At 40.4% G+C, this 26,773-nt stretch overlaps 2 protein-coding genes across 2 annotated transcripts in view; one reads left to right on the top strand and one right to left on the bottom strand.

Annotated features, from left to right (window-relative positions):
- Positions 1-5,875: 5,875 nt before the first annotated feature.
- Positions 5,876-22,135, top strand: tmem198aa (transmembrane protein 198aa). The gene is made up of 6 exons (XM_078262781.1): positions 5,876-6,100; positions 10,943-11,181; positions 11,888-12,100; positions 12,502-12,625; positions 18,050-18,348; positions 18,771-22,135. Exons 1-6 carry the CDS (start codon positions 5,962-5,964, stop codon positions 18,921-18,923), a joined length of 1,167 nt encoding a protein of 388 aa, XP_078118907.1. The 5' UTR covers positions 5,876-5,961; the 3' UTR covers positions 18,924-22,135.
- A 1,660-nt stretch (positions 22,136-23,795) lies between these two features.
- The window catches only part of LOC144525725 (desmin-like), a 6,659-nt gene continuing 3,681 nt past the window's right edge, over positions 23,796-26,773 (bottom strand). Inside the window, exons 4-7 of the mRNA XM_078262780.1 lie at positions 25,476-25,552; positions 25,218-25,264; positions 24,507-24,598; positions 23,796-23,837 (exon numbers count right to left, since the gene is read on the bottom strand). Of these exons, the coding sequence (XP_078118906.1) occupies positions 23,796-23,837; positions 24,507-24,598; positions 25,218-25,264; positions 25,476-25,552 (258 nt within the window). The remainder of the gene's footprint in view (positions 23,838-24,506; positions 24,599-25,217; positions 25,265-25,475; positions 25,553-26,773) is intronic.

The following is a 26,773-nucleotide window of genomic DNA, read 5'->3' as shown; positions in this document are numbered from 1 at the left end:
TGTGTTCTATCCTGTTCCTCTGGTACTTTACCACAAGCTCTTTGGTTTTGCTGATATTGAGCTTCAGGTAATTGTCGTTAAAAAAAAAAAAAAAAGGGAAGACAGCATGTTTCTCACTGGAAATTAGTCACTGTCAATATAGTGATAACTTCAAATTCCCCCAAAAATAAACTTAATAGTATATGATAGTATATATTAGAGATGCTCCGATACCGTTACCAGTATCGGTATCGGCTCCGATACTGCCTAAAATGCTGGTATCGGTATCGGGAAGTACTGGAGTTTATGCACCGATCCGATACCACGTAATAAAGCCCTAAAGAAAAAATACATTAAAGTAGTTTATTTAAAAGTAGTTTCTTTTTCCGTTATAACTGACTGTCAAACTGCATAAATAAAGAACTTTCTGTGACATTCATGTTTCACAAAGAGTTTAACCTGAGCCAGACCAACAACAAAGATAGAAATAATATCACATCCATACAGGGATAGTAGTATACAGGTCTTAAAACATAACAAAATATATGACACACTGGTATCGGCTCGGTACTCGGTATCGGCCGATACGCAAGTTCAGGTATCAGAATCGGTATCGGGAAGCAAAAAAATGGTATCGGACCATCTCTAGTATATATCATATAGTATATGAGTCTGGACAGATATGGATGTAAACTGCAACTTGACTGGTTGGCGGAGGCATACAACCATTCAATTCTACTGTAGTTATTCAGTGAAAAATCCACAAACTGTATTATAATACTTCTGTTCACTGGTCTGTAGTTTTTAAAATTACTGTTTTCCCTTTTTTGTCATTGGGACTTGTTTTTAAGACCCACTGGAATCAAACTAATTGTGCATCACTATCTCCCTCACCACGTTAATTGCTTGTGAGCAAGCATTGTGTAACTAAGCCACTCCATTAATTTATGTGACTTTGTGTTACAAAGATTTTTTTTTTTGCCTGTGAAATTTTGGAAGCAAGGGACATACAAAAGAAGAAGCATAAACAAAAAGAAAGAAATTGTAGTAATAAAAGTAATTTTTCCACACCTTAAAAAGACTAAGCTTCCAAATCAGTGCAGTGCTAAGAGTTGACTAAAATTAAGAATATTATGATACCTGAGGAGTGCAGAAAAGTCCTTAGTAACTCGAGATTTAGAGACCAAAACATTTGAGCATATTTTTTTCTCTGTCATAATTCTTTTCGGCAGTGCAGTAGCGTCCCTTGTTAAGCATTCTCAGTTCGATCTTTCTCCTGAGTCAGGGTGCCTATGGTGGAACTAAGCTACAATCTTCAAAATCTTTCACCCTCTGAGTCTGTATTTCCAAGACGGGCAATAATGAACTGGAATTCCTTCAATTACTTTTCAGGTTTTTGACCCGCTCTGCATGGAACGCAAACTGGTGCAGGCTTTTTGTTTAAAATAGCAGATCTGAATGCAGGTACATATCCAGGACTTTTTAGGTTTGTTAACAAGCAAAATAGGGCATTTTTTTGTTTAATATTTTCCTTTGAAGCTTTGTATTTAACACAATGGAAAAAAAATCTAGCAAATGTATTCCATGAGCGTCTATTACTGTATGTATTTTAAGATTGATAGATTTAGCCTTTCTAAACATTTCCTATTTTAAATAATCATTTAAATGTAGGGGATTGCGCAGCCTTGGCGAAAGTATGTGCTCTCTCTTAATGCTTTCTAGTTTCTAATATATGCTGTAAAAAGTGACATTGTTTCCAGGTGCTTTCCCTCAACTATACTCACCTTAGCCATTTAGTTAAAGTTTTACCATATAACCATTTCTGCAGCAACTTATAATGATCAGTTGACGGGGAATCACAAGTCTGCAGGGCAGCAGGATGGTGGGATGCGTAGGAGCGCTCAATGAACCAGACAGAGTTTCTCCTGTCAATACGTACTACTCAGTTGAAGTGTCTTGCTCCAGGACTGCTGCTCTGCACCTGAGTGGGGGAATTAACTTCAAAAAATCAATGCAGCATCACATATTATCCTCACAGTTGTTATTATTGTACTCGACATGGCAGTGAAGTGCACGTTGTGCATGTATCTAACATAGTTGCCACTGAAGACTGCTGCATTCAAACACCCTTAATTAATGCTAATCCACTTTCATTTAGCTCTGAGTCGTGTGCTCCCGACTTCTCCCACAGGGAGCATCGTTTACACTGTATCATTATAATGTTTAATACTAGCTTATAGTTCATCTAAATCTATGTTAATGCTTTTAATTCCATATTAGTAGTGACAGGGAAGCCCAGAGGCACAGACTCAGGTGGGTGTTGCTGACATAGAAAGGGATCTGATGAAAGGTACTGTGGCTAGGGCTTAAAAGCAATTATTGCAGCTGACATTTAAATGTCTTAATGATAACCGGAAATGTTGAGCAATTATTTATTGAGATCATTTCAGTATACGCTAGACTTTTTCATTTTATTTTTTTTATTTTTTCATTTACTTCATTGATTTGTAATTGGTTATAGCAAAATGCTGCTAGACCTTGACTGTTGTGTGTACAATTGGTGACATTCTCCCTAATATGAGTGCAATGATGTTTTGTTTTTTCTGCAGTGCTGATGGTGTGCTTGTTGCGACCAATAAAGCTACAGGTCAAATTGAAATCTGTTCTTCCTACTCTAGCTAGGCACAATATGATGGTCAGTGCATTCTAATGTTACTGCTCTTTATCTTATCTTGAACACTGTGAAACTTGAGTTTAGCAAAAATAGTCAAGTAATTTCATTTCAAAAGCTAGTCTAGCATGGGACAATATCGCAATATCGCATCACATGATTTCTTCTTGGATTCTACTTCTGTGTAGTTTTGTTTTCTCCAAATGACACAGCAAAAAAAATGGGGAAAAAAAATCAATTTTGATTGTTCAATGCACCAGAGGTGTAGTATTGCTAACAATCCCTGTGTGTGTGTGTGTGTGTGTGTGTGTGTGTGTGTGTGTGTGTGTGTGTGTGTGTGTGTGCGCGCGTGTGTGTGTCAAAGTACATCAGCACCTACTAAGTCAATAAGAATTACTTCCCCACTGCAATCAGGCTGGCAAGTATGTTTGTACAGTTTGTGTGTTTTGAGAATGCGTGTGCAAGAGTAAACGCAGGATAGGGAGACTGGGAGACAGAGAGAGTATGTGAGTATGTCATCTGTACTCTGACATGACAAGTGCAGTGACCTGAAGGAGAAAACCACATAAAGGTAATGGATCCAGAGCAACAGAACTTAAAATTTAAAACGCAATCTGTAACCCGCAGAGGCTGTAAAAGAACTGTAGGGTGTTTTGAGTGCATTCTGTAACTACATTAGAATACGGCAATATGATTTGGGGGTAGTGCTACTGCACTTAGGCTGATGTACTGTGCAGTACAATTGTTTGAGCCCCATCAGTAAAACCCTCAATTTCAAGATTGCATGTTCCTTCTGAAGTCTGGATCTTTACCAGACAGACGGTGTGCATACCGATAGGAGTAAAGAAGATAAGAACAGGGCCAGACAGATTTAATGTGCAGTCACACAGCCTGTTCTCATGAATCATACGTTCGAAAAGCTACGAAAAGTTAAGCACTGTAATTCCTATGATTTATACGTTTATTTTGCTGTGTGCACCACATTGACTGCTGACCTGACGGAGCACCACGACGGGCAGCTCGCGGTGGTCTGTACCCGACTCACAGTCACCTATTCTGGGGTAACTGAACCACTAATTTCCGCAGACCTGACGGAGCACAATGCGGAGCACCGTAGTCTGCAGCACGAAGCTCTGTAGCGGCTTAAACAGCTAGCAACTGCCGCTCTGTAACACGGAGCTCTGCAGCCGATGTCACGTGACCAGTCGGAGGTCTCCTACTTTTCGTATCGTATCATACGTTTTAGTGTGCATACATTTTTGTACAATATCATCCGAATTTGTGGCTCAACTGAAAATTAAACCATTGGGATTTGGTGCCTGAATCAGTGTGGAGCTGTGTGTGGGTGTGTGGTTTACAACAAAAGTCTATTACACTGCCACTGTATGTGTTCTTGTCCACACTTTATTTACAATGTGCTCTATGTGCTGTTAGAATTGACTCTAATGCAGTTTTTCCTACTAAAACTGTAAAGTCTATGCATTATTCTATTAGGGTAGAGTGCAGCACAGTGATTGACTGAATTTGCCCTCGGCTATCTTCACACAAAATATGTGAAACACAGCTGACTTTGATCTGTTTTATAAGATGATGGCACAGATACTACCAAAAAAGGACCAAAGTGGATGCCCCACGCACATTTTCATCCAATAAAAGACCTCAACAAATGCCTTTAAGTAAAAGGAAACAATTGGAAGCAATGTGTCTGTAGCTAACACCACACTCCTTATTGATCTACTTGTGTCTTTTGGTGACCCAAAGTACACAAGGAGATCAATTAAGAATGAAGTTATCTATACTAGGATATATTATGTAACAGTAGATCTTTACATAACATCTCATTAGATGAAAGGTTGTAATACGTTACACACATGGGTACAAAAAAATGAATTGTGAAACAAGTAATTGCTCATAACCAACAAACACTGTAACAGCAAAAGCTGCCAGTATAGTCAGTGGAGTCGAATTATATACAGTAGTTAATCACACTAAATTACTGGTACAATACAGTATAACCATGCTTTTATCATGCATAATGTAGCTTAGATTAGGTTGTAGAATACAATGTATGCTTTTACTAAAGTTTACAATCAATCAAATTGTTTCCATTCAAAATAACCCACTTCAGTCCAGGTTTTGTTTGGTTCATTGGATGTGATGTGTTTCTAGTGCAGCCACTTTTGTTTTGCCTTGTCCCTCCCAAATGGAGAAATGATTGCACTCATAGTGTCTCAAGAATTTTTGTTCATGACCAACTATAAGCCAAGATAGGCTGTTTGGTTGCGTATGCACACACATATATATATATACTTTATCTAAGCATACATTCCAGTAGTGACTCCTTAATTGCTATTGCTATATTGAAGTATGATCTTGGAAAATTGTCCACCAAAAAGCCTTACTCATGTTGAAAGACCTTAACTATCATATTTATTTTTGCTAGGTAACATTGCAGTTTATCTGTTTAGTCTTATTTATCAAAACTCCGGCGTATGTTTCACTAAATGCCCTAGAACTATACTATTGATTGGCAGCATGAACAATCAATACATGTAATATTTCTACTGCACTTTGTAACATATACTTTGTAAAATATGCTATTACATAGCAGTCTTTCAGCTTGAAGAAACAGCAGCAGTGAGTGAGTGTTTGCTGTATTTATTTCAAGTGAGTGATTAGAGCAGCGGCAGATCAGGACATAGTAGAGATGCAAATGTTTAAGGATTTTTTTTTATCCTACGGAAAAACCTAAGATTTGTGCCACCAATACCAAGCTCACAAGCTCACCAAGCTCGTCTTGCCACAATTTCCCACAATATGCAAATGTATGCAAATGCATTCTGTCGATCTTTCCATGGCAACCATTATGTGTGTGCTGCAGTTCTTCTGCTACTAGTCAAATACTTTCGAACTGTTGGCAACAATTTGTTGCAACCTCTTTGCTGTATAAGTGAATGATAGTGGCTGAATTGCTCTTTTTTAGTATGCAGTCATTTAATCTTCAGCTGTAGTTGTTAGAGTGGCTGTGCTGTGCTGAGATGTTTCTTTTTTTCAAAATGTTGATGCATGCTTACTGTCAGCACTCAGAGCTGAGAACTTAAAATGAGCAATCAATAATCACTCTCTTCTTTGTCTGTCTTTCTCTCCTTCATTCTCTCTCCATCACTTTCTTTCTGTATCTCTCATTTGCAGGTAGACACGTCTCAATGGGTGAGGCCCACTGATCCAGTCATCCCCTGCACATCCCCTCCACCCCTCCCCCCTACCCTCCTTTGTTCCCCTAAACTTCAACCCACTTCACTTCAGTCACCATGACTTCCACCGGCCAACTGCTGGGTTTGGCTGAGATGGGGCTGAGGTGTGACCAGGAGATTGAGAGGAGATACGAGATTGTTCCCTCAGTGGTCTGCTCCATGTGCTGCCTCTTTGGAATCATCTACTGCTTCTTTGGTAAGTGATGATGTAGTCGAAGCTTTGCTCTTAAGGTCTGAGCTGATGCTCACAAAAATGTACCTTAAAGGTTCTCATGCATTAAATGGGATCACTGAAAAGTGATTTCTCATGTCAAGCTTCAAACAGCTTTTACCGTGTTCTAGTATTATTTCAGATTCGAAATACAAGCTTGCCACTTGTGCCTGTCAATGTCAGTTAAAAAGGGCTAATCGCCATACCTAAAGAAACTCATATGTCAGTTTCAGTTGAAATATTTAAACAGTTTGGGAAATTCACTCATTTGTTTTCTTGCAGAGATTTAGATAAAATTGAGATTCTGGGCATTAATTAGTAAATCAAAAATAGATATAAGGACATCTGTCACTAGCATCAATGGCCGACACGATGGAAACCGAGTGACATGTAGCTGATATATAGTTTCTATATTTGTAAGTGCTAGGAAATAATAATAATAATAATACATGTAACCAAAGAGAGGTGCTGATTCTACTGTGTTGGTGTATGATATTATTGATTTAAGAGCAGTACAGAGAGGTTGTCTTGTTTCTGGCTATGTGATTTAATATTGAAATCTCATTCCTGCAGACTAAGCTATTGTGGCATTGCTATATGTTCATATGTTTTCTTAGAATTGCATCTTATCAAATCCTTGAATATCCATTACCCCTGCACCCTTTCCCAAACTGCTGTCATCAGCAGACTAAAAAGATTGGACTGCCAGCTGTCTTTTAAAGAAAAAAGGCATATTCTGCTGCTTATTCAAAGGCACGTTCCTATTTCTTTCAACCACATGTTGCAGCAGCACTGATGAAAGAAAAATGTTTAATCAGAAATACCAGGACTAACTGGCAGAGGACCCCTGTTGTTGTTGTTTTTTTATTCCTCTGTGCCATCAAACGCCAGGACTTTATGCATGGGTCCATTCATACACAACTTCCTTACTTGAGGCCTAATTTTGTACCAGTATGATTGCATCACAAAGTATTAAGGGCTCATCCTAATGAGTTTGGGTGTAAAGTCATTACATTAATGTGTGATCAATAAATAATTAGAGTGAGAGATCTGCTGTAATGGTTACAGGCTTACATTAGAGTTGTTTTTGTTGCAACAAAAAATAATTGATTAAAAATGTAATTTCCACTTGAATAGGGACTGGCGAAATTGTATAAAAGTGCTCGAATAATGACATGTCTCATGCATTTTTGTACAAGGGTACAATTCATTTCAATATATTGCAATGGGTTGGCTTACGCGCCTGTGTAATCAATTACCTGCAGCCATTTTCTAGTTTAACAGGAGGTGGCAAGAGATTTTCATCTGGCTGTGGCTGTGAGAATTAATGATGATTTGCAAGGACTTTAGGAATTCAGGCACACAAGATCATATGCATGGACATAGTTTTTAATGTTTTTTTAGCCTTTTATTAGGCATCAGTAACCACTTGACAGAAACACTGCATTGGATTTTCAACTTGTATGTATTGTCTTGTGAGCAGTCATCCTTTGTTAAATTACTTGGCCACTGCTAATGTATATAGTCCTCCATGTAAACTAAAATACATTCCATAAAATCACATCCTTTACAACATAGATCATTTAACTGCAGACCCATACAGGAATGTTCATATCTACTGCCAGTACCACAAACAACAAACACTGCAAGACAAAAACATAGAACAAAGTTTAAAAAGTAATGCAATATGTAATAAAAAATCAACATCTATGCTGCTTTTTGGATGAATGTTGATGTATGTTGAAGCACTAAGAAGATGTGTTGCATACAAATACAAAAAAGAGACATTCGGTAAAGCATACAGATGACATTAACATTCACTGTAGATGTCTTGGTAAAGCATCAGCAGCGTCAGTCCCTGCATTACAAATAGGTTACCTAGCAACTTTATTTTACAAAGTTGACAGTATGCAACAAGACCATAGCGGCTCACAGCAATAAAATAAAATTGTTGGATGTTCTCATTCTATTCTGTTTTATGTAAAGCACTTTGAATTGCCGTGTTGCTGAAATGTGATTATACAAATAAAGCTGCCTTGCCTCGCCTTGCCTATTCTTCTTTAAAAAAATGTATGTAAATTTTTTTTGGGGGGGCGGCAGTAGTTCAGTCCATAGGGACTTGGCTTAAGAGGTTCGTCGGATAGAGTAACCCAACTCATACGGACCATGTATGGAGTGGGACTGGCAGCTAGAGAGTTGCCAGTTCACCTCCTGGGCACTGCCAAGGTGCCCTTCAGCAAGGCACTGAACCCCCAAACTGCTCCAAGGGCACCATGGCTGACCCTGCACTACCTCCTAATTTGCATGTGTGTACTGTGTGTATAAAAAGGGGTTTGCTTAAGATACATTTCAACTGCCACTTACATGTACCTTGTGGATTATGTGGATTGACAAATTAAAAAAAAGTATTTCATCAGCTTCAGCTCTCTGCTAGCATTAGCATGCTAACATTGGAATCATTGCATTTAGCAAGCTAAATGCTATCTTTACATGTAGATCTAGTGTCCCAGAGGGATATTTCTTTCCACAGTCAGTAAACCTAGCCATATACATAGCAACATATAAATATATACACATACACAGAAAGCCACATACAAATAGAGTCAGTACACAGAATCTCCATGAAAGCATCTATCATTCCAGCTCACAAAAGTGTCAGCGAGGCAGATTGTTCAGGGCTGCTATTGCAGAAGGGACAAAACCCCTGCTAAAACTAGCTCTTCTTCATTTGAGAGTCCTGTATCTCCGGCCAAATGGAAGTAATACTTATGTTTTCTGTATCTGTTTAATTAACATCAGCCTGAAAGTCTCTAGTTGACAAAAACTTCAATTTAGGGAATGACACTGATTAAAAAGGTTGTATTATACATGCTTCCAAACCATTAACAGCAAAGCATTGTATTATAAGACTGAATGGCATAATTTTACTTGAAATACTTAAGCTCCTCAGTCCTTCACCATCTGTTTTCTATTGGTTTCTCTGTTTGTTTGACAGCATACTCTGAGAGAAGATAAATAGGTGCATTTCCCCCCTCATGCTGTGCCAGATCTTGCTTTATAACCAAACAAACTGACTGTTCTGCAAATGAGACACAATGCATATTGTTGATGTTTCTCAGAAACCCCACAGTCACATTTGAAATGACATTTCTGCATTCTGAAAATTGACACTCCCTGCTGATAGATGCCTCTTGCAACTGCAGAATTTGGTTTAGTTCCAAGGTCTTGAGAAGAAAAGGTCTGTCATTTATTTGATCCAGAGAAAAAAAAAAAAAAGTTGCAGCGAGTGATGTGTTGTAGGGACAAGATGGATGACGCAAAGGAAAAGAGAGTGGAAGGGAAGCAGACAAGAGCTGAATAAGCCAGAGTGAACAGATGGGATGGAGGGTTCTGATGGCTGGAGGAAAAGTAAGGGAAGCAACAAGGAACAAAAGAGGGAGTAGGAGGGGTGGAACTGTGTGTGTGTGGGTGTGGGTGTGTTGGTGTGCGGGAGACAAGGAAAGTGGACCAGAAGATTAGGAGCAGTCAAGGAGAGGCATTATATTTCATAATACTAGAAATCAATCCAGACTATCTGGTATGGAAGAACAATGTTGGGAGTTTGTGATGGCTGCTGACCAAACCAATGTTGAGGTGGCTGTAGATGCTTTGGAAATGCCCCAGTTACTCCACATCAAACTATTCATTCAGGCATTCTGTTACAGAAGATAGGAAACAACTGTAGAAAATACAGTGGCATTCAGCACACGTTTTATTTAGGGGCCTGGTGGCTGAAAGATACAAAGGAAAAAACCCAGGAATGAGTAGAGGCAAGTAAAGAAAGCTAGAAGCGCATCAAATAAATGAGGTATGGTCAAGATGGAGCAGCATGGACAGTGGGTTGGATGAGAGGGAGAGTATTGTTTGGCTCAGCTGTGCAATGCCTGATTACACACAGATAACAATCTGAAGCTGCTTCCCCTCCAGACAGAGTCCAGTCACATACACAGAGAAGGAGATATAGAGCAAAAAGAAAGGGAGATGCAAACATTAATAAACACAAAAGCAAGGTCCAAGGAGTTTGTAACGGTTGATAATTTGAGCTTTTTAATGCGTTGCCGTCTTTTCTCACTGCAATAAAGCACATTAAAATGGAAATAAACTGGTGAGAGATAAACAGAGAGAAAGCCAAGGACAGGAGGGAGCATACGATGGGAAAAGAAACAAAAAAGTAGCAGAGCAGCTGTTTTATTCAGCAGGCCTGTTGACTAATGAATGTGGATGACCTTTTGTAATACGATGAATATCATATTTTTAAGCAGTTTCATAAAGGTTTATAGAGACAGCTTATCTGCTCATAATGAAGAAATGCATCCCATTTTAGCAATTTGCATTTTCCAGGAAGGAAGTAAAGTAATCAAACTGTCGATTGGTGAGATCTGTTAGATGAAATACATAGCTAGATAGTAAGAAAAAAAGAAATTATGATGGAGAATGATAAACATCAGCTGAAGGTTTTACAGAGGCTGTAAAAGGTTGCTTTTAATGGCTTTAGATCAAAATGAATGAAACAATTAGTTACAATCATCTATGGTCTAGTCTATAGTTACAACTTATAAACCCTTTTGTTGGCTTTGTTGTTGTTGTTGTACACTGGTCTTGGTATGTTTTTGGCAGTGGATGAGGTTGGCATATGTTCAGGTTATGTCGATCCTGATGCAGCATTCAAAGCTACTGCTTGTTGTGTGTGTTTAAAAAGAAACCGAGTCATATACACACTACAGCATGTACCAGCGTTTGTATGCTTGTGATAACCTCCCAGTGGTCTGTTTCCCATTACTCCTCCAGGCTATCGATGCTTCAAGGCTGTATTGTTCCTCACAGGCCTAATGTTTGGCTCTGTGGTCATCTTCATGCTGTGCTACAAGGAGAGAGTGATGGACACTCAGCTCAGCGTCGAGGCGTCAGTGGGCATTGGCCTGGGTATCGGGACCCTGTGTGGCCTTGTGACCATGTTGGTTCGAAGTGTGGGGCTGTTTATGGTGGGCCTGCTGCTGGGCCTACTGGTTGGAGTGGCTTCACTGGTGGTGAGGAGAGACATTTAAATGTTTATTTGCATACAGAACATCAAGGAAAATACAGTGGCACCTTAAAATAAGTGATAAAACTTCCCATGCATATGAGCTTTACAAATAAAGCATTGTATTGTCACACCAACAAGTGGAATATGTGGTTGTGGTACTCTACCACTTTTGCAAAGCTTTTAACAAAAAAAATATGCCCAGGAGAGCCTGTAGAACCTACGTTGAAATGCAATTAAAACGACTTTCCCACAGCAGTAATGGCAGCATCTTAAGAGATGAAAACACATAAATCGGCCAGTGAATTACTGCATAGGCAGTACAAAGAGCTAGGTAGCTTTTTATTTAGCTTGTCATTATGGGTGCTAGCAAAAAAGTTAGCTTGTCAACTACAAATCAGCACATCAGCACTAAAAACATCTACTTAAAGTGATATTGTAACTGCAAACCACACCAAAAGGCAGGCCTCAGGTCATCCATTTTGGTAGATGGTGACTATAAGCCATGGTGGTATTTCGCAAGTCGAAGTTCACCATAACTAAACTCTTGGTGTGGATTTACTTTGCTGCAATCAAATTAATTAGATTTTATACATGTCTCATGTCATGAAGGTCGATGTGACCAGGTCCTAATTCTGCTGATTAAAACAATAAAAATACCATAAAGGAAATACCAACTGCCAAAGTAAAATTCACCCTCCCCTCTCTCCAAGGTTATGGAGGAGTTCTACCACCCCAGAACAGTGTGGGTTCCTCTGGGTATTCTCCTGGGTTCTGGGACGCTATTTGCCGTCCTCACTCTTCAATGGCAGCGCTGCTTCGTCACCCTCTCCACCGCCACATTCGGCTCTGCCATCATCACTGTCACCGTGGATTACTTTATAGAGCTGTTCGCCTTGGTCCACTACGTCTACGAGAGACTCAAGGTAGGCTCATCTGTGTGTGTGTTTGTGTGTCTGTGTAAACTGTTAGTGGCAGAGAGAAATAAATGCCATTCATTTATTTGAAGTTACCTTGAGGCATGTTTTTGTTCTGTGTATGAGTAATCTATATGTTAGAGGGAGGTCATGTGTGTGCATTATTACTGTGTCACTGGATTTTGTTAGTGGACTGCTTGCTTTGGTCTGCGCTTTCCATGTGTTTGTTTGCACAAGAGAGAGAGAGTTTGGCAGACTGACAGATAAAATCTGAGAACAGGGAGGTCTGTGCAAACTGACAAAATTGTCATCATTAAGTTCAAGTGTTGGAAGATGTATTAAAAATAATGGTGTTGGAAGATTTATTAAAATTAAATTATTCATTTAAATTGTAAGTATACTATTTGCAGGTGGCACCAAAGAAGCCAGTGTGCTGGTTTACTTGGGTCATCTTGGGGGTGTGGCCTGTCCTGGCCCTCCTCGGAGTGCTGATCCAATGGAAAGTCACTGCAGAGGGATTTTCTCACACAGAGGGTGAGTGACGCAGCTTTACACACATAACCAGACTCCTTTAACCAGGTTCAAAGCTATCTTAGGACACAGATGTTGTTGTGGTTGGAGCAACGTATTTTTAGAATAATTCTTTTGCCCTATTTGTTGATTTTGGTTCTTCACATGATGTAAGTAAGTAAGCAAGTAAGTAAAGTTTATTTGTATAGCACAATTCGGAGATAAAAATCACAAAGTGCTTCACAATAAAATGTAATACAGTACAACAAATTAAAATACAAGAAAATGAAGTACAGTCAGTATGTTGTATGTACTTCAAGCAAGTAAACAAAGCCAACAGTGGTCAAAGGCAGGTGAGAATCGGGTAGTAGGTCCAAAACACAGGTAGCAGCTCACAGGCAGATTTAGAGAAACGGGGGCAGAGACAGGCAGCTGCTAAGGGAATTGGGAGCAAGTTTTTCAGGTGGATGTGGAGGTCAGGTAATATGTAAAGGTGTGAATACACCGGGGACATTTTCTGGACAAAGGAAATGGCAGGTTTAGAAAATTCCATAAACATTTAGGGAAATGAGGGAAATGAGAATGCCTAAGGCTGAAGGGACGTATCCTCATGACATATCAGAAAACAGTAGCCAACAGTAGCCAAGCTAATGAATTCAAAAATGCACAAACGTGCATCTTATGAAAAAAGAGTCAATTGCATTTTCCTAAATTGAAATGCAAATGTCATATTAGTTTACTGCTGAAATAAAGCTACAGTGTGATGCAGCTACTACTCTAACCTGGAAGACACAATGGATGTGCCCAGAAATGGCTGATGATGAAGAGAGGTGGTGCTCACCTCACTGTGTCCGCTCTGGCTTTATGGCAATGTAGGCCACAGCCACAAGCTTCAGGCAAGGCTGGTGCAGACCTCTGGAAACACATGGTGTATAGTGCAGCTTTAAATTCATATTACAGCATTTACCACCAATATCACCCATTACATTTACTATAGACATAAAGACGACTATGTTGACGTTTGTGCATGGGGTGTTTAATCAAGGATGCATTCAATCTAGTTTCATGTATTTGATTTTAACTTTAATCTTAGATACACATTAAGCAAGTCAAGTACACAGAATGATGATGAGGCTTGTTTCAGTATCGATCTCACAAAGGCCACTACAAGCTGGAGCCATTTTATCAAGACTCACACATCTACCCTAATTTTATTAGATAGGCAGTTTAATTGACAGCTTAAGAAATCACGACCATTGTGAGGGCAGGGAACACTGTGTGAGGGAAAGTCTAAATACACTAACATTAGTGTTGTCAGCAGAATGAGCTATTGACAGAGACAGCCTTAATCTGTTCTAAAAAAAAACAAAAACACAGATGGCAAGATCACTCTCTCACACACACACACACACACACACACACACACACACACACACACACACACACACACACACACACACACTGTAAATGCAGCACACAAATACACACAGCTCATACACATAAACAGCCTCAGACAGGGACAGAAATATACTGGGGCCTAGTCTCTCACTCCCTCATGCACTAACTGCAGGAAAATTGAAACACACACATCTCATTCATTTGTGCACACACGCACACACACACACACAAATTCTTACATTTGATCATTGCTGGCGTATGACATGCTGAGTTAAACAGTGTCTTAGAAGAAGTCACACATGGCCTAAAATAATGGGATTAAACAGCAGGCCGTCGTGGCTTCCAGTAAGAGGGTGTGGGCAAAGAGATAGAAGAAGCTTTTTAGTGCTATTTTGAAAAATGTGCAATTGAGTATGGGTGGAAAGAGACCTAGACAGAGGTAGATATAGCACATATAGGATAAAAACGGTCTATAAGAAAGGGAATTGATTCTCAAAAAATTCAAGACACACTGCTTTGTCACAAAAAGTTGCTAAAAAGCCTTCATTTCTTATCATGTGGTTTTATGTTTAGAAACAGGACCAACATGCATTGATCACACTCTGGTTTTTCACACCGTTAAACAATCACACACAGACAAATGAATTGTATAAACATAGATCTCTATCATAGATAGAATTTTTGTCAATTGAAGCACCCAAGGAGGGATAAAAGAAAGCAAAAAGACGAAAAAAAGAAAACATTGTTGCATTTCTGTATACAACTGCATGTGTGTTGCGTGCTTGTTGCCGTATATACAGTACAGCCTGTGATTGGAAAAAATAAGGGGGAAAAAGAAGGGGAGGATCTAGCAAGTATACTATGAATGTTACTGCAATTACTGCTGCTTTGTGATAGGAGCCAGGTCAGTAAGGGTCATCGTTGTGTTTCTTAAAAACCCGTTTACATTGACCTATACACCATGTATTCCTAAATGTAACTTAAAAAAACCTTATTTACAGCTGTCCGAGTTTGTCTGTCCTTTATGATGACAAACACTGTATTGACAGAGAAAAAAAGGATATGGGAAAGGAGAAGGCGAAAAGAGGGAGCAGGTGTAATGGGGGAAGGGCAGGGGAGGGTAATAAACTGGGGCACAACATGTAAGCAGAGCACCCAAGTGGAGCAGTAAGGAAAATCATCTGTCTGCCGTCTGTCAGCTGATTGAATAGAGTGCCGGACACAGGCATGAATGAATTATTGTGCACCTTTTTTTGTCATGTGTGGACAATGATCATACACACACACACACACACACACACACACACACACACACACATTTGTACCGATACACTTGTGATACTTGATTGTAGTAATTCACTCCCAAGCCCTTAACCCTAACCTGAACCATCACAACTAAATTGTTAACCCCAACCCTTAGCCTAACTTGAAACTAAACTCTCAAACTGCCTTTTAAAGATGTAAGGACTGGCCAAAATGTCCTCCCTCGCAAGATCTAAAGCTCACAAAGCTCACAAAGATAGATGTACCTGAATACACACACACACACACACACACACACACACACACACACACACACACACACACACACACACACACACACACAGTAGCATGTAGCCAGAGGGGCCTGAGGTGGGGTGAGCTGAGGAAAAGAAAAGGGGGGTGTCAGTAAGCAGTTTCCCTGGCAGATGGTGCCTCGTTCGCTGTCTGCCCTCACAAAGAAACAATAGACCTCATAACACTTCCACACCCACCCACACACACACACACACACATTAACTGTCACGCATACAATACATATTGCCTTCAGGAAGTTCAGCGCGGATGTCATACTTATAATAATGAGCGTAAAACAGATCCCTGACACTACTGCATATTATACCGCTGAATCAAACTGCTTACAAACGTTCATACCCAAAGTAATCACATGGGTGATCAATGGACAGTGCGACAGGATGTATTTTGGACATCCTTTGCTAGGGAGGGTGTGGAAATAACACGGAACACACTCACCCACTCACAATATGTCTGGAGACTGAGCAGCTCAGTGTGAGTACATCCATCCATCCATCCATCTTCGTCCGCTTATCCGGTATAGGGTCACAGGGGTAGCAGCTCCAGCAGGGGACCCCAAACTTCCCTTTCCCGAGCCACATTAACCAGCTCCGACTGGGGGATCCCGAGGTGTTCCCAGGCCAGGTTGGAGATATAATCCCTCCACCTAGTCCTGGGTCTTCCCCGAGGCTTCCTCCCAGCTGGACGTGCCTGGAACACCTTCCTAGGGTGGCGCCCAGGGGGCATCCTTACCAGATGCCCGAACCACCTCAATTGGCTCCTTTCGACGCGAAGGAGCAGCGGCTCTACTCCGAGCTCCTCACGGATAACTGAGCTTCTCACCCTATCTCTAAGAGAGACGCCAGCTACCCTCCTGAGGAAACCCATTTCGGCCGCTTGTACCCTGGATCTTGTTCTTTCGGTCATGACCCAGCCTTCATGACCATAGGTGAGGGTAAGAACAAAAACTGACCGGTAGATTGAGAGCTTTGCCTTCTGGCTCAGGTTGACAGCTCCGCCCCTCTCTTCACCCGAGTGTCCAAAACATATGGCCTCAGATCAGATGAAACGATTATAAAATTGATCATTGACCTTTGGCCTAGGGTGCTCTGGTACCAAGTACACTTATGAGCATCCCTATGTTCGAACATGGTGTTCGTTATAGACAACCCATGACTAGCACAGAAGTCCAACAACAAACAACCACTCTGGTTTAGATCAGGGAGGCCGTTCCTCCCAATCACGCCTCTCCATGTGTCTCCATCATTGCCCACGTGCGCGTTGAAGTCCCCCAGCAGAACTATGGAGTCCCCCACTGGAGCCCCATGCAGGACTCCACTCAAGGTCTCCAAGAAGGCCGAATACTCCAAACTCTTGTTTGGTGCATATGCACAAACAACAGTCAGATTTCCCCCCCCCCACAACCCGCAGGCGTAGGGAGGTGACCCTCTCGTCCACCGGGTTAAACTCCAACGTAGCGGCGCTTAGGGTTTGTGAGTATCCCCACACCCGCCCGGCGCCTCACACCCTGGGCAACTCCGGAGAAGAAAAGAGTCCAACCCCTATCCAGGAGTATGGTTCCAGAACCGAGACTGTGCGTAGAGGTAAGCCCCACCAGATCTAACCGGTAGCACTCCACCTCCCGCACAAGTTCCGGCTCCTTCCCCCACAGAGAGGTGACATTCCACGTCCCCAGAGCCAGCGTCTGCTGCCCGGGTCTGGTCCGTCGAGGCCCCTCTGTAAGCAGTTTCCCTGGCAGATGGTGCCTCGTTCGCTGTCTGCCCTCACAAAGAAACAATAGACCTCATAACACTTCCACACCCACACACACACATTAACTGTGACGCATACAATACATATTGCCTTCAGGAAGTTCAGCGGGGATGTCATACTTATAATAATGAGCATGAAACAGATCCCTGACACTACTGCATATTATACCGCTGAATCAAAATGCTTACAAACGTGCATACCCAAAGTAATCACATGGGTGATCAATGGACAGTGCGACAGGATGTATTTTGGACATCCTTTGCTAGGGAGGGTGTGGAAATAACACGGAACACACTCACCCACTCACAATATGTCTGGAGACTGAGCAGCTCAGTGTGAGTACATGCAGCGAGGAAAATGATCTGTCTGTCAACGGACTGAATAGAATGAAAGAAACTAGGAAATGGACATCAGTGTTTTTTTCTTCATGTTTCTTTTTGTAGCCTGTACTTACAATAACCCCCTTTGGGATAATTCACCATCAGCATTTAAAAGCTAATTTAAATATATCTAAAAGAAAATTTCATCCGATCGAAGGTTTCTCCTGTTTTCTGGTCAGTCTGAGTGATTTTGAATGTGTCCTTTCTTTTTGACTTGAATCAGTTTTGTTTTTCTATAAAAAGCTGCATTGTTCTGTCTTTATCGTCCTCTCACTCCCCCATTATTATCTATTGTCCCTTCTCTCTCCGCACATTATCACATCTCTGGTCTCTTTGTCACCAGTGGTTTTGAGTCGACAGCAACGGAGGGTCCAGCTCATGCGGATCCGACAACGGGAAGAGAGGCTGAAAAAGGAAAAGGAGAACAAGAAGAAGAAAAAACGAGAGAACCAGAAGACCAACCACAAGCAGAAAGCCCACACCACTCACCACCACCAGCAGTACCATCACCCAGCGGCCTCCCACCCTCATCACCAAGCCCAGAGCTCTCAGCCACCTAAAGTCCCTCCTCCTCAGACTGAACCCGGCTACCACCGCAAGGCCAACCCTAAAAGGCGCTTTGATGGAGATGTGCTGTCACCGGTAAGATGCAGTAGCCTCCTTATTCTTAAGATGAAATGAATTTGAGATTCTGGCTGTATAGGTCAAAATGTCATGCTTTCAAAAAATATTTCAAGACATTAAAAATAAGCTCTCTAGTAATATTTTTAGTATTTCTATTTCATGTGCTAATTTACAAACAAAATACAACTAGAAGGGCACTCAGAGAGTACAGACCTCCTCCAAGTGATGCCCTATCTCACAGTGTTATTGCAATGAATTTTCCCAATTATTCCGACACCACATGAATGCAGCACAAATGCCATATGTGGAAATGTTAACAAAAGAGAAAAATAACGTGTATTTTCCCATGAATTTGACCTTTGTAATGGGTGTGTGTATATATGTATATGTATATATATATATATGACCAACATATGACATATATATATGTCCACCCACAGAGCTACATCCGGAGTTTCAGGGACAGACAAACAGACAGACGAGCGTACTCCCACAGTCGAATGATGAGCCGCTCCCGGATGGCCGAACTCGACTACGACTGCGGCTCTCGAGTGCCCCTCACGGCTCCCAGTGGACCCCCAGTACGCATCTGAGATGGAGAAATGCACACGCACACACACAACCTCACACACACACAATCACACAAGGCTACTTCAAACCTCTTTGTCACAGTTAGGGGTAGAAAATCTAACCCTACTATGCCAACCTAATCAACTGCCTACAGGAACTCAATATGTCCCACACTGGTTTTCTCCTCTCAGACCTGTAAGAAGTTGTATTTATTCGGCCAGTTCGGTCATGTTTTGTTTTTTATGAATGTCAAGACACAAGAGCAGAGCCTCTTCTTTTGGATGGAGCAAGAACTGATTGCTTGGTCAAATTTTGAACATGAGTCATTACATACTGTATTTCTTCAACTTTAAACTTCTTACGTTACCATACTGGTCTCGGGGACACTGGAAAAAATAGACCTGTCTGGTAGGGAGTTGATTGAAATATTTGATTTAAAGAATCTTCTGGTTGCTTCAAGTCATAAGAAGTTTTCTCTCAGACTGCAGTGAAGGAAACAATCAAAACACTAATTTCTCCACAGGAGGGCTGCATCATTTAAAAAATGATGCAGGAGTGGCTTTCATGGAGTCAAGGTAGCACAACCTTCAAAAAACCTTCCACAGTATCTTTAGTTCAAGGGTTATTATTATTATTTTTTTTGATTATTTGTTGGCATTTTAGGCCTTTATTTGATAGGAAAGCATAGACATGAAAGGGGAGAGAGAGGGGGAGCGACATGCAGCAAAGGGCTGCAGGTCGGAATCAAACCTGCAGCCGCTGCGGCGAGGACTGAGCTTCTGTACATGAGGTGCACGCTCTACCATTTGAGCTACCCAGGTGCCCCCCAGTTCAAGGGTTATTAACGAGGAAATGATGTGCTTCAAGTATTGCATTAAGAGCGCTCAGAGGAAAATGACAGAAGAACAACAACAAATAACACAGCTAACACTGACACAGAAAGGCAGCTCTTCTTCATCATCTTCTTCACTGAAAGGTCATGTGTGAAGTATATAAAGTCAGCCTGGTATCTTCACTGATACCCTGTCAATCCAGAAATGGCAGCACAAGTCTTCTGCTGCTTTAAAAAGCAGAAAAAATGGTCTGCTTTTAGGTGTGCAACTCTACATATGTCATTGCCTACACTGGTGCCATTTTCCAAGGGGAATCTCATAACTCTCCTTTTGCCCTCCATCGTCAGCTGTTTTACCACAGAGCTGAGCAGGAGACACATCCGTACCTCCCCTCTTTTTTCCCATTTCCATTGAATTCAAAACATGTTTTAAGCTGCTGTATGTCATTATCTTTGTTGACATGTTTTTAAGTGCTCTCATGTCCATTGTGCTCTTCTAACCTTAAACAAAATCTTTAATTTGTCAGCTATTTGTCTAAATATGCTGTTAAGGCACAAAGACAATACATTGCTATCTGGTCATACATGGCAGAGTTAAATATAGTGTGTTTGTGTGTGTGAGTGGACACAGGAGCCCTGTGGCAAGTGATGGACTGCACCAAATTTTGGCCAAGGAGAGGGGGTTTCATTGTAATGTATGTAAAATGTGCTGTATTGTTTTTCCTCTTTTTTGCCAATTTACTGGTCCGATTAAAGATGTGAATCCTATAGTTTGGATGCAGTTCTAAATGTTGAGAAGGAGGAGGAGGATGATAATCTCTTGTAAATGATAAGAGTGAAAAGATGAAATCATTTGCAAATGGCGCCCTCTAATGTTTACTACTGGACCTTTTTTTTCCCTAGACTTACTGTTTATGTGTGCATATGTTTGTGTGTTACATACATCTCTGCATATGAGTTGTTTTTAAATTCAAATGTGCTCCGAACATTGATATTGTTGTCCTGAACAGAGAGGGGAAGGGAGTTAGATTTGTACAGGGAGGAACAAAGGAACTATTTTAGTTTTATTTGAACCTCTTTGAAATTGACGTACCGTAGTTCCCCACAATAAACACCAACACTACCAATGTTACAATGCCCACTGAGACTAAATGTTACTGCAAAAAGACTTTATGTTTGTGTTTATGTCAATTTTTGGAGATTTTACTTCTAAACAAAAACATTCCACGGTACTGTACTTAAGATGGGATGTGACGGGCTTAGCACTAGAGGACCAATCATTACCACCTTAACCCATACTGCATGAGAATCCTTGTGTAACTGTTTCCAATGTGTCAGTATTTTAGTGTGTCCCTGTTGTCATGTGAAAACCTCAGATTTCCAGTTATAGTTTGTTGGTCCCAGGGTGCACAAAACACAATCCACATTGACTGAATGAAGTACAAACTCAACTCTTCTCTTCTCTTCTCTTCTCTTCTCTTCTCTTCTCTTCTCTTTTCTCTACGCTGTCCAGGTAAAGGGCTTTGAAAATACATTAAAACAATTTCCCTCCTATTGACATGCATTATGCTAAGTCACCTTCTAATCTACTGTATCATTGTTATCATTGTACCAATAATGTTTTGCAGTAGTGGCTGTTCAAGTGTTATTTGGGCTTTTGCTTACACTTTAGTCCTGTTTGGGGCTTATTTGGGGGTTTTACTGTCAAGTGCTTTTAACATCACTGTCTTTACATTTTAGAAATTTTAAACATAATAGGCACTATTCTTGTCTTTGGGGACAACATGAATTATTGTAATTAAATTGTCAGTTCTTTTTATTAGCTTTTTTATTTTTGTTTTCATTATTTTTTGTGATTGCCTGTCAGTGCTAAATATACGTGAGGAAACACTTGTTGTAGATATTGAACTGTAAATGATTTTAAAATGTACAAACGTTTTCTTTCATTTTCATGTTTACATCATGATCACTTGTGTCATTTATCCAGCTGATTGGATCAGGCCTGTTTTATATTGTTACTACTGTATGTCCAATTGGTTTGATTTGGCTGGGTGCTGGAAGCACTTGTATCATTCTCATCCTGCTGTTTCAACGTGTAATGTTGAAAATCAGCAAACAAACTGAGCCTTGACTCTGATTATCAGCTACCTTCAGTAATTCAATAGTTGCTCCACATTTTGAAAAGAGACAACAATTCATTTTCCTTCCATGCTGTTTAAATGTGTACAAATCGACTAATTATTATTATTATTATTATTATTGATAGCATGAATTTATATGGACCTAAAATATGATAAACATTGTGATTCTACAATCTAATGGTCTTGTTTGTCTCTACTGTTCCTAAATAGTGATATCTATATACAGAGGTGCATTCATGAGTACTAATACCAAATACCAAGGCACACTTGCACACACTAATACAAACATTTGACATTAACAGTGACAGTTCAGAGAACAAAATAAGGTGTGTTTGGCCAGTGATACTAAAGCCACAGTTTGTCAGAGAGCACTGACAAGTTTATTATTGTAAAATGTCTCACTCAGTATGTTGTCACAATTTTTTTTAAATAAATCTGAGGGAATCCCTATCTATATTGTTTATTTCTGGTATGTGTTCATTTAAAAATATATATAGTCTATTGGCTGATATGTTATTGTCAGATTTTTTTTAGTTCTCAAATATCAAAATCACTATCGGTCAGGCTATACAGTATATCCTTATTTATGCAATACTTCTTACTGCCCTGCAGGCTTTAACTACGATACAGAAACTATGAAGGACACATGGAAAAACTAAGCATCTGGTTGACTTACTGTATCTTTCTTTTCTCTCACCTCCTTCACTCCCCTTTTAACCTCTGCTGACATTTTCAGTCCAATGACATCAGACACAAACCACACAGATTGTATAATTGACTGTATAATTCTTGATGCTGTGCTAATCTTCTTTCCGCTGGCAGCAAAGCACGACCGAGGCCAGCTCATTAACAAGCCATTGTTCACTTTTCCCTGCACCGAGGCCAGTCCTGTTACTGATAATTTCAATAGCAAGGCAGCAACTCCTATTTGCTTTATAAAAGTGAATTAAATGTTAACAGAAGGCGGTTACACTTGTATGATTTTAAAAAGCTAACACAGCCCACATCAGATGATGAATGCAGTGGGTAGAAATAGTTCATAAAGAAACCAATGGAAAGGCATGTTGTGGGCTATCTAATGAATGCTAATTAGATGAGTTTAAAAAGGAAATTGTCTTACACAATACATGTGCTATGTACAGACACATTTTTCTTTTATTACAAAATCTTAAAAAACTGGCTGACTCAAGTGACAAACGGTGATAACAAATCTCTTTATTTGAGTTTTTGGCCACAGTGAAGCAACATTTCCCGGTCACCCATACTCATACAATCAAACACCCAGCACATGAGTTCAAACTTCAAACATGACTGAGTTCCTTTTTCATTAGATGTTTGTGTTTCTGACAACATTTCACTTCCTTAAATCAGTTACACAAATAAAATCCCTTCTTAATCAAGTCATACACTTGTACATTTGCACAAAAAGACTTGGAATATGTGCAGTGAAAAGTACCGTTACAAAATTGCTTTTGACTATGGCGTTTCAGGCCCATTGATCTTTCTTGCACCTTGCAAACCTCCCTGTGAATACTGGGCCAATACAGCTACACAAGGCCTTGATTTTAATAATTTGAAACTCTTGCCATTGAATATTTTTTTGCAGACAAGATATGACAAATTCAGGTGTTTTTGAAAGCAAGAAACTAACAAGAATAAAGCATAATTCCTGGAATGACCTTTATTTAAAACCACGCTGAAGGTAATGCATTGTGCCTCCATACTGCATTTATCCTGTTTATGATGTATACAGTACATTGTCTAAAGATGTATTCCGGTTGCATTAGCTTTTATAATTTTGTGCTTCATTATGTCTCTAAAAAAGGGTCAGCTTATAAATTGTGGTAGGAAAATTTCCATTTTTGTACTATTTATTGTATTCATTTATCATATATGGTGTTTCTAATGTTGCCTCCTCCGGTTTACATGATGTCTTGCTGATGCTGTGTTGACTCGCTGACAACCTGAAGAGGAAAGAAGGAGGAAAAAACATGAATTATCTATGTTGAGGACAGAGTGTTGCAAATAATACAGTGGGAGTATTTTACATCAAGCAGGTATTGTTTGGAGTGAAGTGCTGTGCCGGGGGACACAGAGGCCACTGACAGTAAAGCTGCCTTACAGAAACCGGTGTGGAGGATTGAGGTTTACTTTTAAGTGTCTATACAGGGTCGATACAAACTACAAGATTTGAGTCAACAGTTAGATACTAGAGATGTTTTTTTGCAGCTATGATTACAATATATAGGTTGCGTTCTACTCTCTGCATAATCTATGCTGTCCCAGCCACATGCTAACTTCAGCCTATTTTAGACACAGATCCAAAATCTGGTAGTTTGCTTCAACCCATAGTGAACAGATGATAAAAAGTAGTTGGGATATAGGAACCAGACTTACAGACTGGGCACTAGCACCTGGCTCAAAGAATACTTCATCTGGATAAGAATATAACAAATGAAAATCATTTAGTTGAAGAATAATTAATGTTATCTCTTAACTCTCGCTCAAATAAATAGGTGCAAAAATGATATCACAGTATATAGGGCTATGGGTGTGTTGGGGCTGAAAAGTGTACTGTATGTTATGTAAGTGTACTATATATCTACTATATGTGTGTGTTTCTGTGCTCAAACCTCTCCATCGCGGGTCTCGATGGTCTTGATGAGAACAGTCTTTTTGGAGTGAACCTCTGAGGAGCGCTGATGCTGGGACTCAGGACTGGTCTCTGTAACAACACATTCATACAGCTCTTACACTACTTCATAAACTCATACAATAAGCACAAAGTTAATTCCTTTAGAAGACTCATGCTCTAATTGGCTTTGAACAACATAATGACTCGCTTTGCACATGAATGGGACAGCCATCAAATGGGCTAGATGAGTTAGTATGACTATGCCACTTAAATATTTCAACTCATATTCAAAATCAAGGATGCTAATGAATTGTGGCTGCACCTAATACATCATCTTTAATTACTGTTCACTGTTTTCATTTAAGCAGCCGCAAAGTGGTGCCAGTGAATGTATTGGCAGAGATTAATTGCACATTTGGACGGTTCAAGACATCAGGCGAATAGGCTAAGTTGTGTGATTATTGATGTGTGGCTTGTTGATGATTGCCCCTGTGCATCAAAAAGCCAAGAAAGTTTTGTCAATATTGCCATACAGTGGTCAGAATATGTCACTGCAGGTATGCAACATGTCTTTAAAATAGCACCTACCATATACAGTCACAAGCTATAATTAGACTTTTGATATCCCTTCATTGACTCATCGGGACTGTAAAATGGATTGTATGGGATATTTCTGTGTGAAGGGAAAACTATGTACTGTTGCTCCTACCTCTGAATCCAATAGAGGAATAAGCAGACTGGACAGGCACAGTGATCCTGCAAAAAGGAGAAGCATGGCATTCAGCATTAGCCTACAAGCTGGTAACAGGGTAGAAAGACTTAAATACTATTAAACACCTCAATGAAAAATATGATAGACAGCTTGAAACAAAAGTCATTTAACTTCACAGACATCTAAAAGTGAACAGCATGCGCACACACACACACACACACACACACACACACACACACACACATGCACACACACCTGCTTTCCTCTCCTTCCAGCAGCTTGCGGTAGGTGGCGATTTCAATATCAAGGGCCATCTTCACATTGAGGAGGTCCTGGTACTCTCTCAGGTGACGAGCCATATCATCCTTTAAATCAATACATAAACAGTTGTATTGTCTGCTCAAATAAACTTCACACCAAGCACAAACTTAACAAAACCTGTTATATATTTGTAATAGCTGTAGAATCACAAACACAGGCAGTGTTCCCATTGGAGGTTTCAGTGGCTCTCAAGTTGGCTGTCAATTTATTTTAATAATCAGTGATGCAGTGGCTAAATCTATAAGTTCTAGTCAATGATTATCACTAGAGTGAAAAGAAACCTGAACTCTGCACCAGTTTGATGCAACTTTCTATAACCTGGTGGATTCATCGAGTGAAGAGTGTAAAATCACTAATTACCTTCATCTTATTAATGTCTTCCTCCAATCGTGAGATAGTATCCTGGTAACCAGAAGCCTCCCGGGTCATGCGATCCTCCATGTCTCTCATCTGGCGCAGCAGAGACTCATTCTACAGGGGAACAGAGACGTGAGGTTAGAAGTGGAACGCAGTGGTCGAACACAGAGTGAAAGTGATAGAAAGATGGAGATAAGGGGTGTCTTGTGTGTCTTGATGCTGCGGTCAATACTCACGGTGCCCTTGAGTGAGTCGATCTCACAGGTGTAGGACTGGATCTGGTGCCTGTACTCCATGCTCTCCTGCTTGGCATTACGCAGTGCATCATTGTTCTTATTCACAGCCTGGCTCAGGTCAGACACCTGAGGAGAGGGGGGATTAGGTTTTAGCAGTACAACAGCTGAAGGAGACTATCTGTATGTGTATGTGTGTGGGAATGTATTACTCATGTTGTGGGGACATAAATCTGTTTACATTGTGGGAATCGCCTTCTTTCTGGGAACAAAATGGAGGTCCCCATAACATAAATCATTACATTTTAAGATGAAGACTTAATAAAAGGTTAGGTTAAGGTTTAGGTTATGTTTGGGTTACGACGCAGTGCCTGGGTTGGGCACTTTCAAAAACCTCCTTAAAGGTTTGGTGGTTATGGTTAGGGTTAGAGTAAGTCTCCAGAAAACACACAGGTGTGTGTGTGTGTGTGTGTGTGTGTGTGTGTGTGTGTGTGTGTGTGTGTGCGTGTGCGTGTGCGTGTGCGTGTGTGTGTGTGCTCCCGTCCTACCTTAGACTTGTACCATTCTTCCGCCTCTGCAATGTTCTTGGCGGCGATGCCCTCATACTGCATGCGGATGTCCCTCAGAGCGGCAGTCAGGTCG

The sequence above is a fragment of the Sander vitreus genome, chromosome 11, assembly GCF_031162955.1.
Source record: "Sander vitreus isolate 19-12246 chromosome 11, sanVit1, whole genome shotgun sequence".
Classification (NCBI taxonomy): domain Eukaryota; kingdom Metazoa; phylum Chordata; class Actinopteri; order Perciformes; family Percidae; genus Sander; species Sander vitreus.
Note: the sequence above shows the minus strand (reverse complement) of the source record. Positions and strands in the feature narration are given on the sequence as shown.

Bases quoted from the DNA above. Each gene is read 5' to 3' on its own strand.
- tmem198aa (XM_078262781.1), top strand. From the start codon at position 5,962: ATGACTTCCACCGGCCAACTGCTGGGTTTGGCTGAGATGGGGCTGAGG. The intron at 6,101-10,942 runs GTAAGTGATGAT...TTACTCCTCCAG, and splicing joins AATCATCTACTGCTTCTTTG to GCTATCGATGCTTCAAGGCT. The intron at 11,182-11,887 runs GTGAGGAGAGAC...CCTCTCTCCAAG, and splicing joins TTGGAGTGGCTTCACTGGTG to GTTATGGAGGAGTTCTACCA.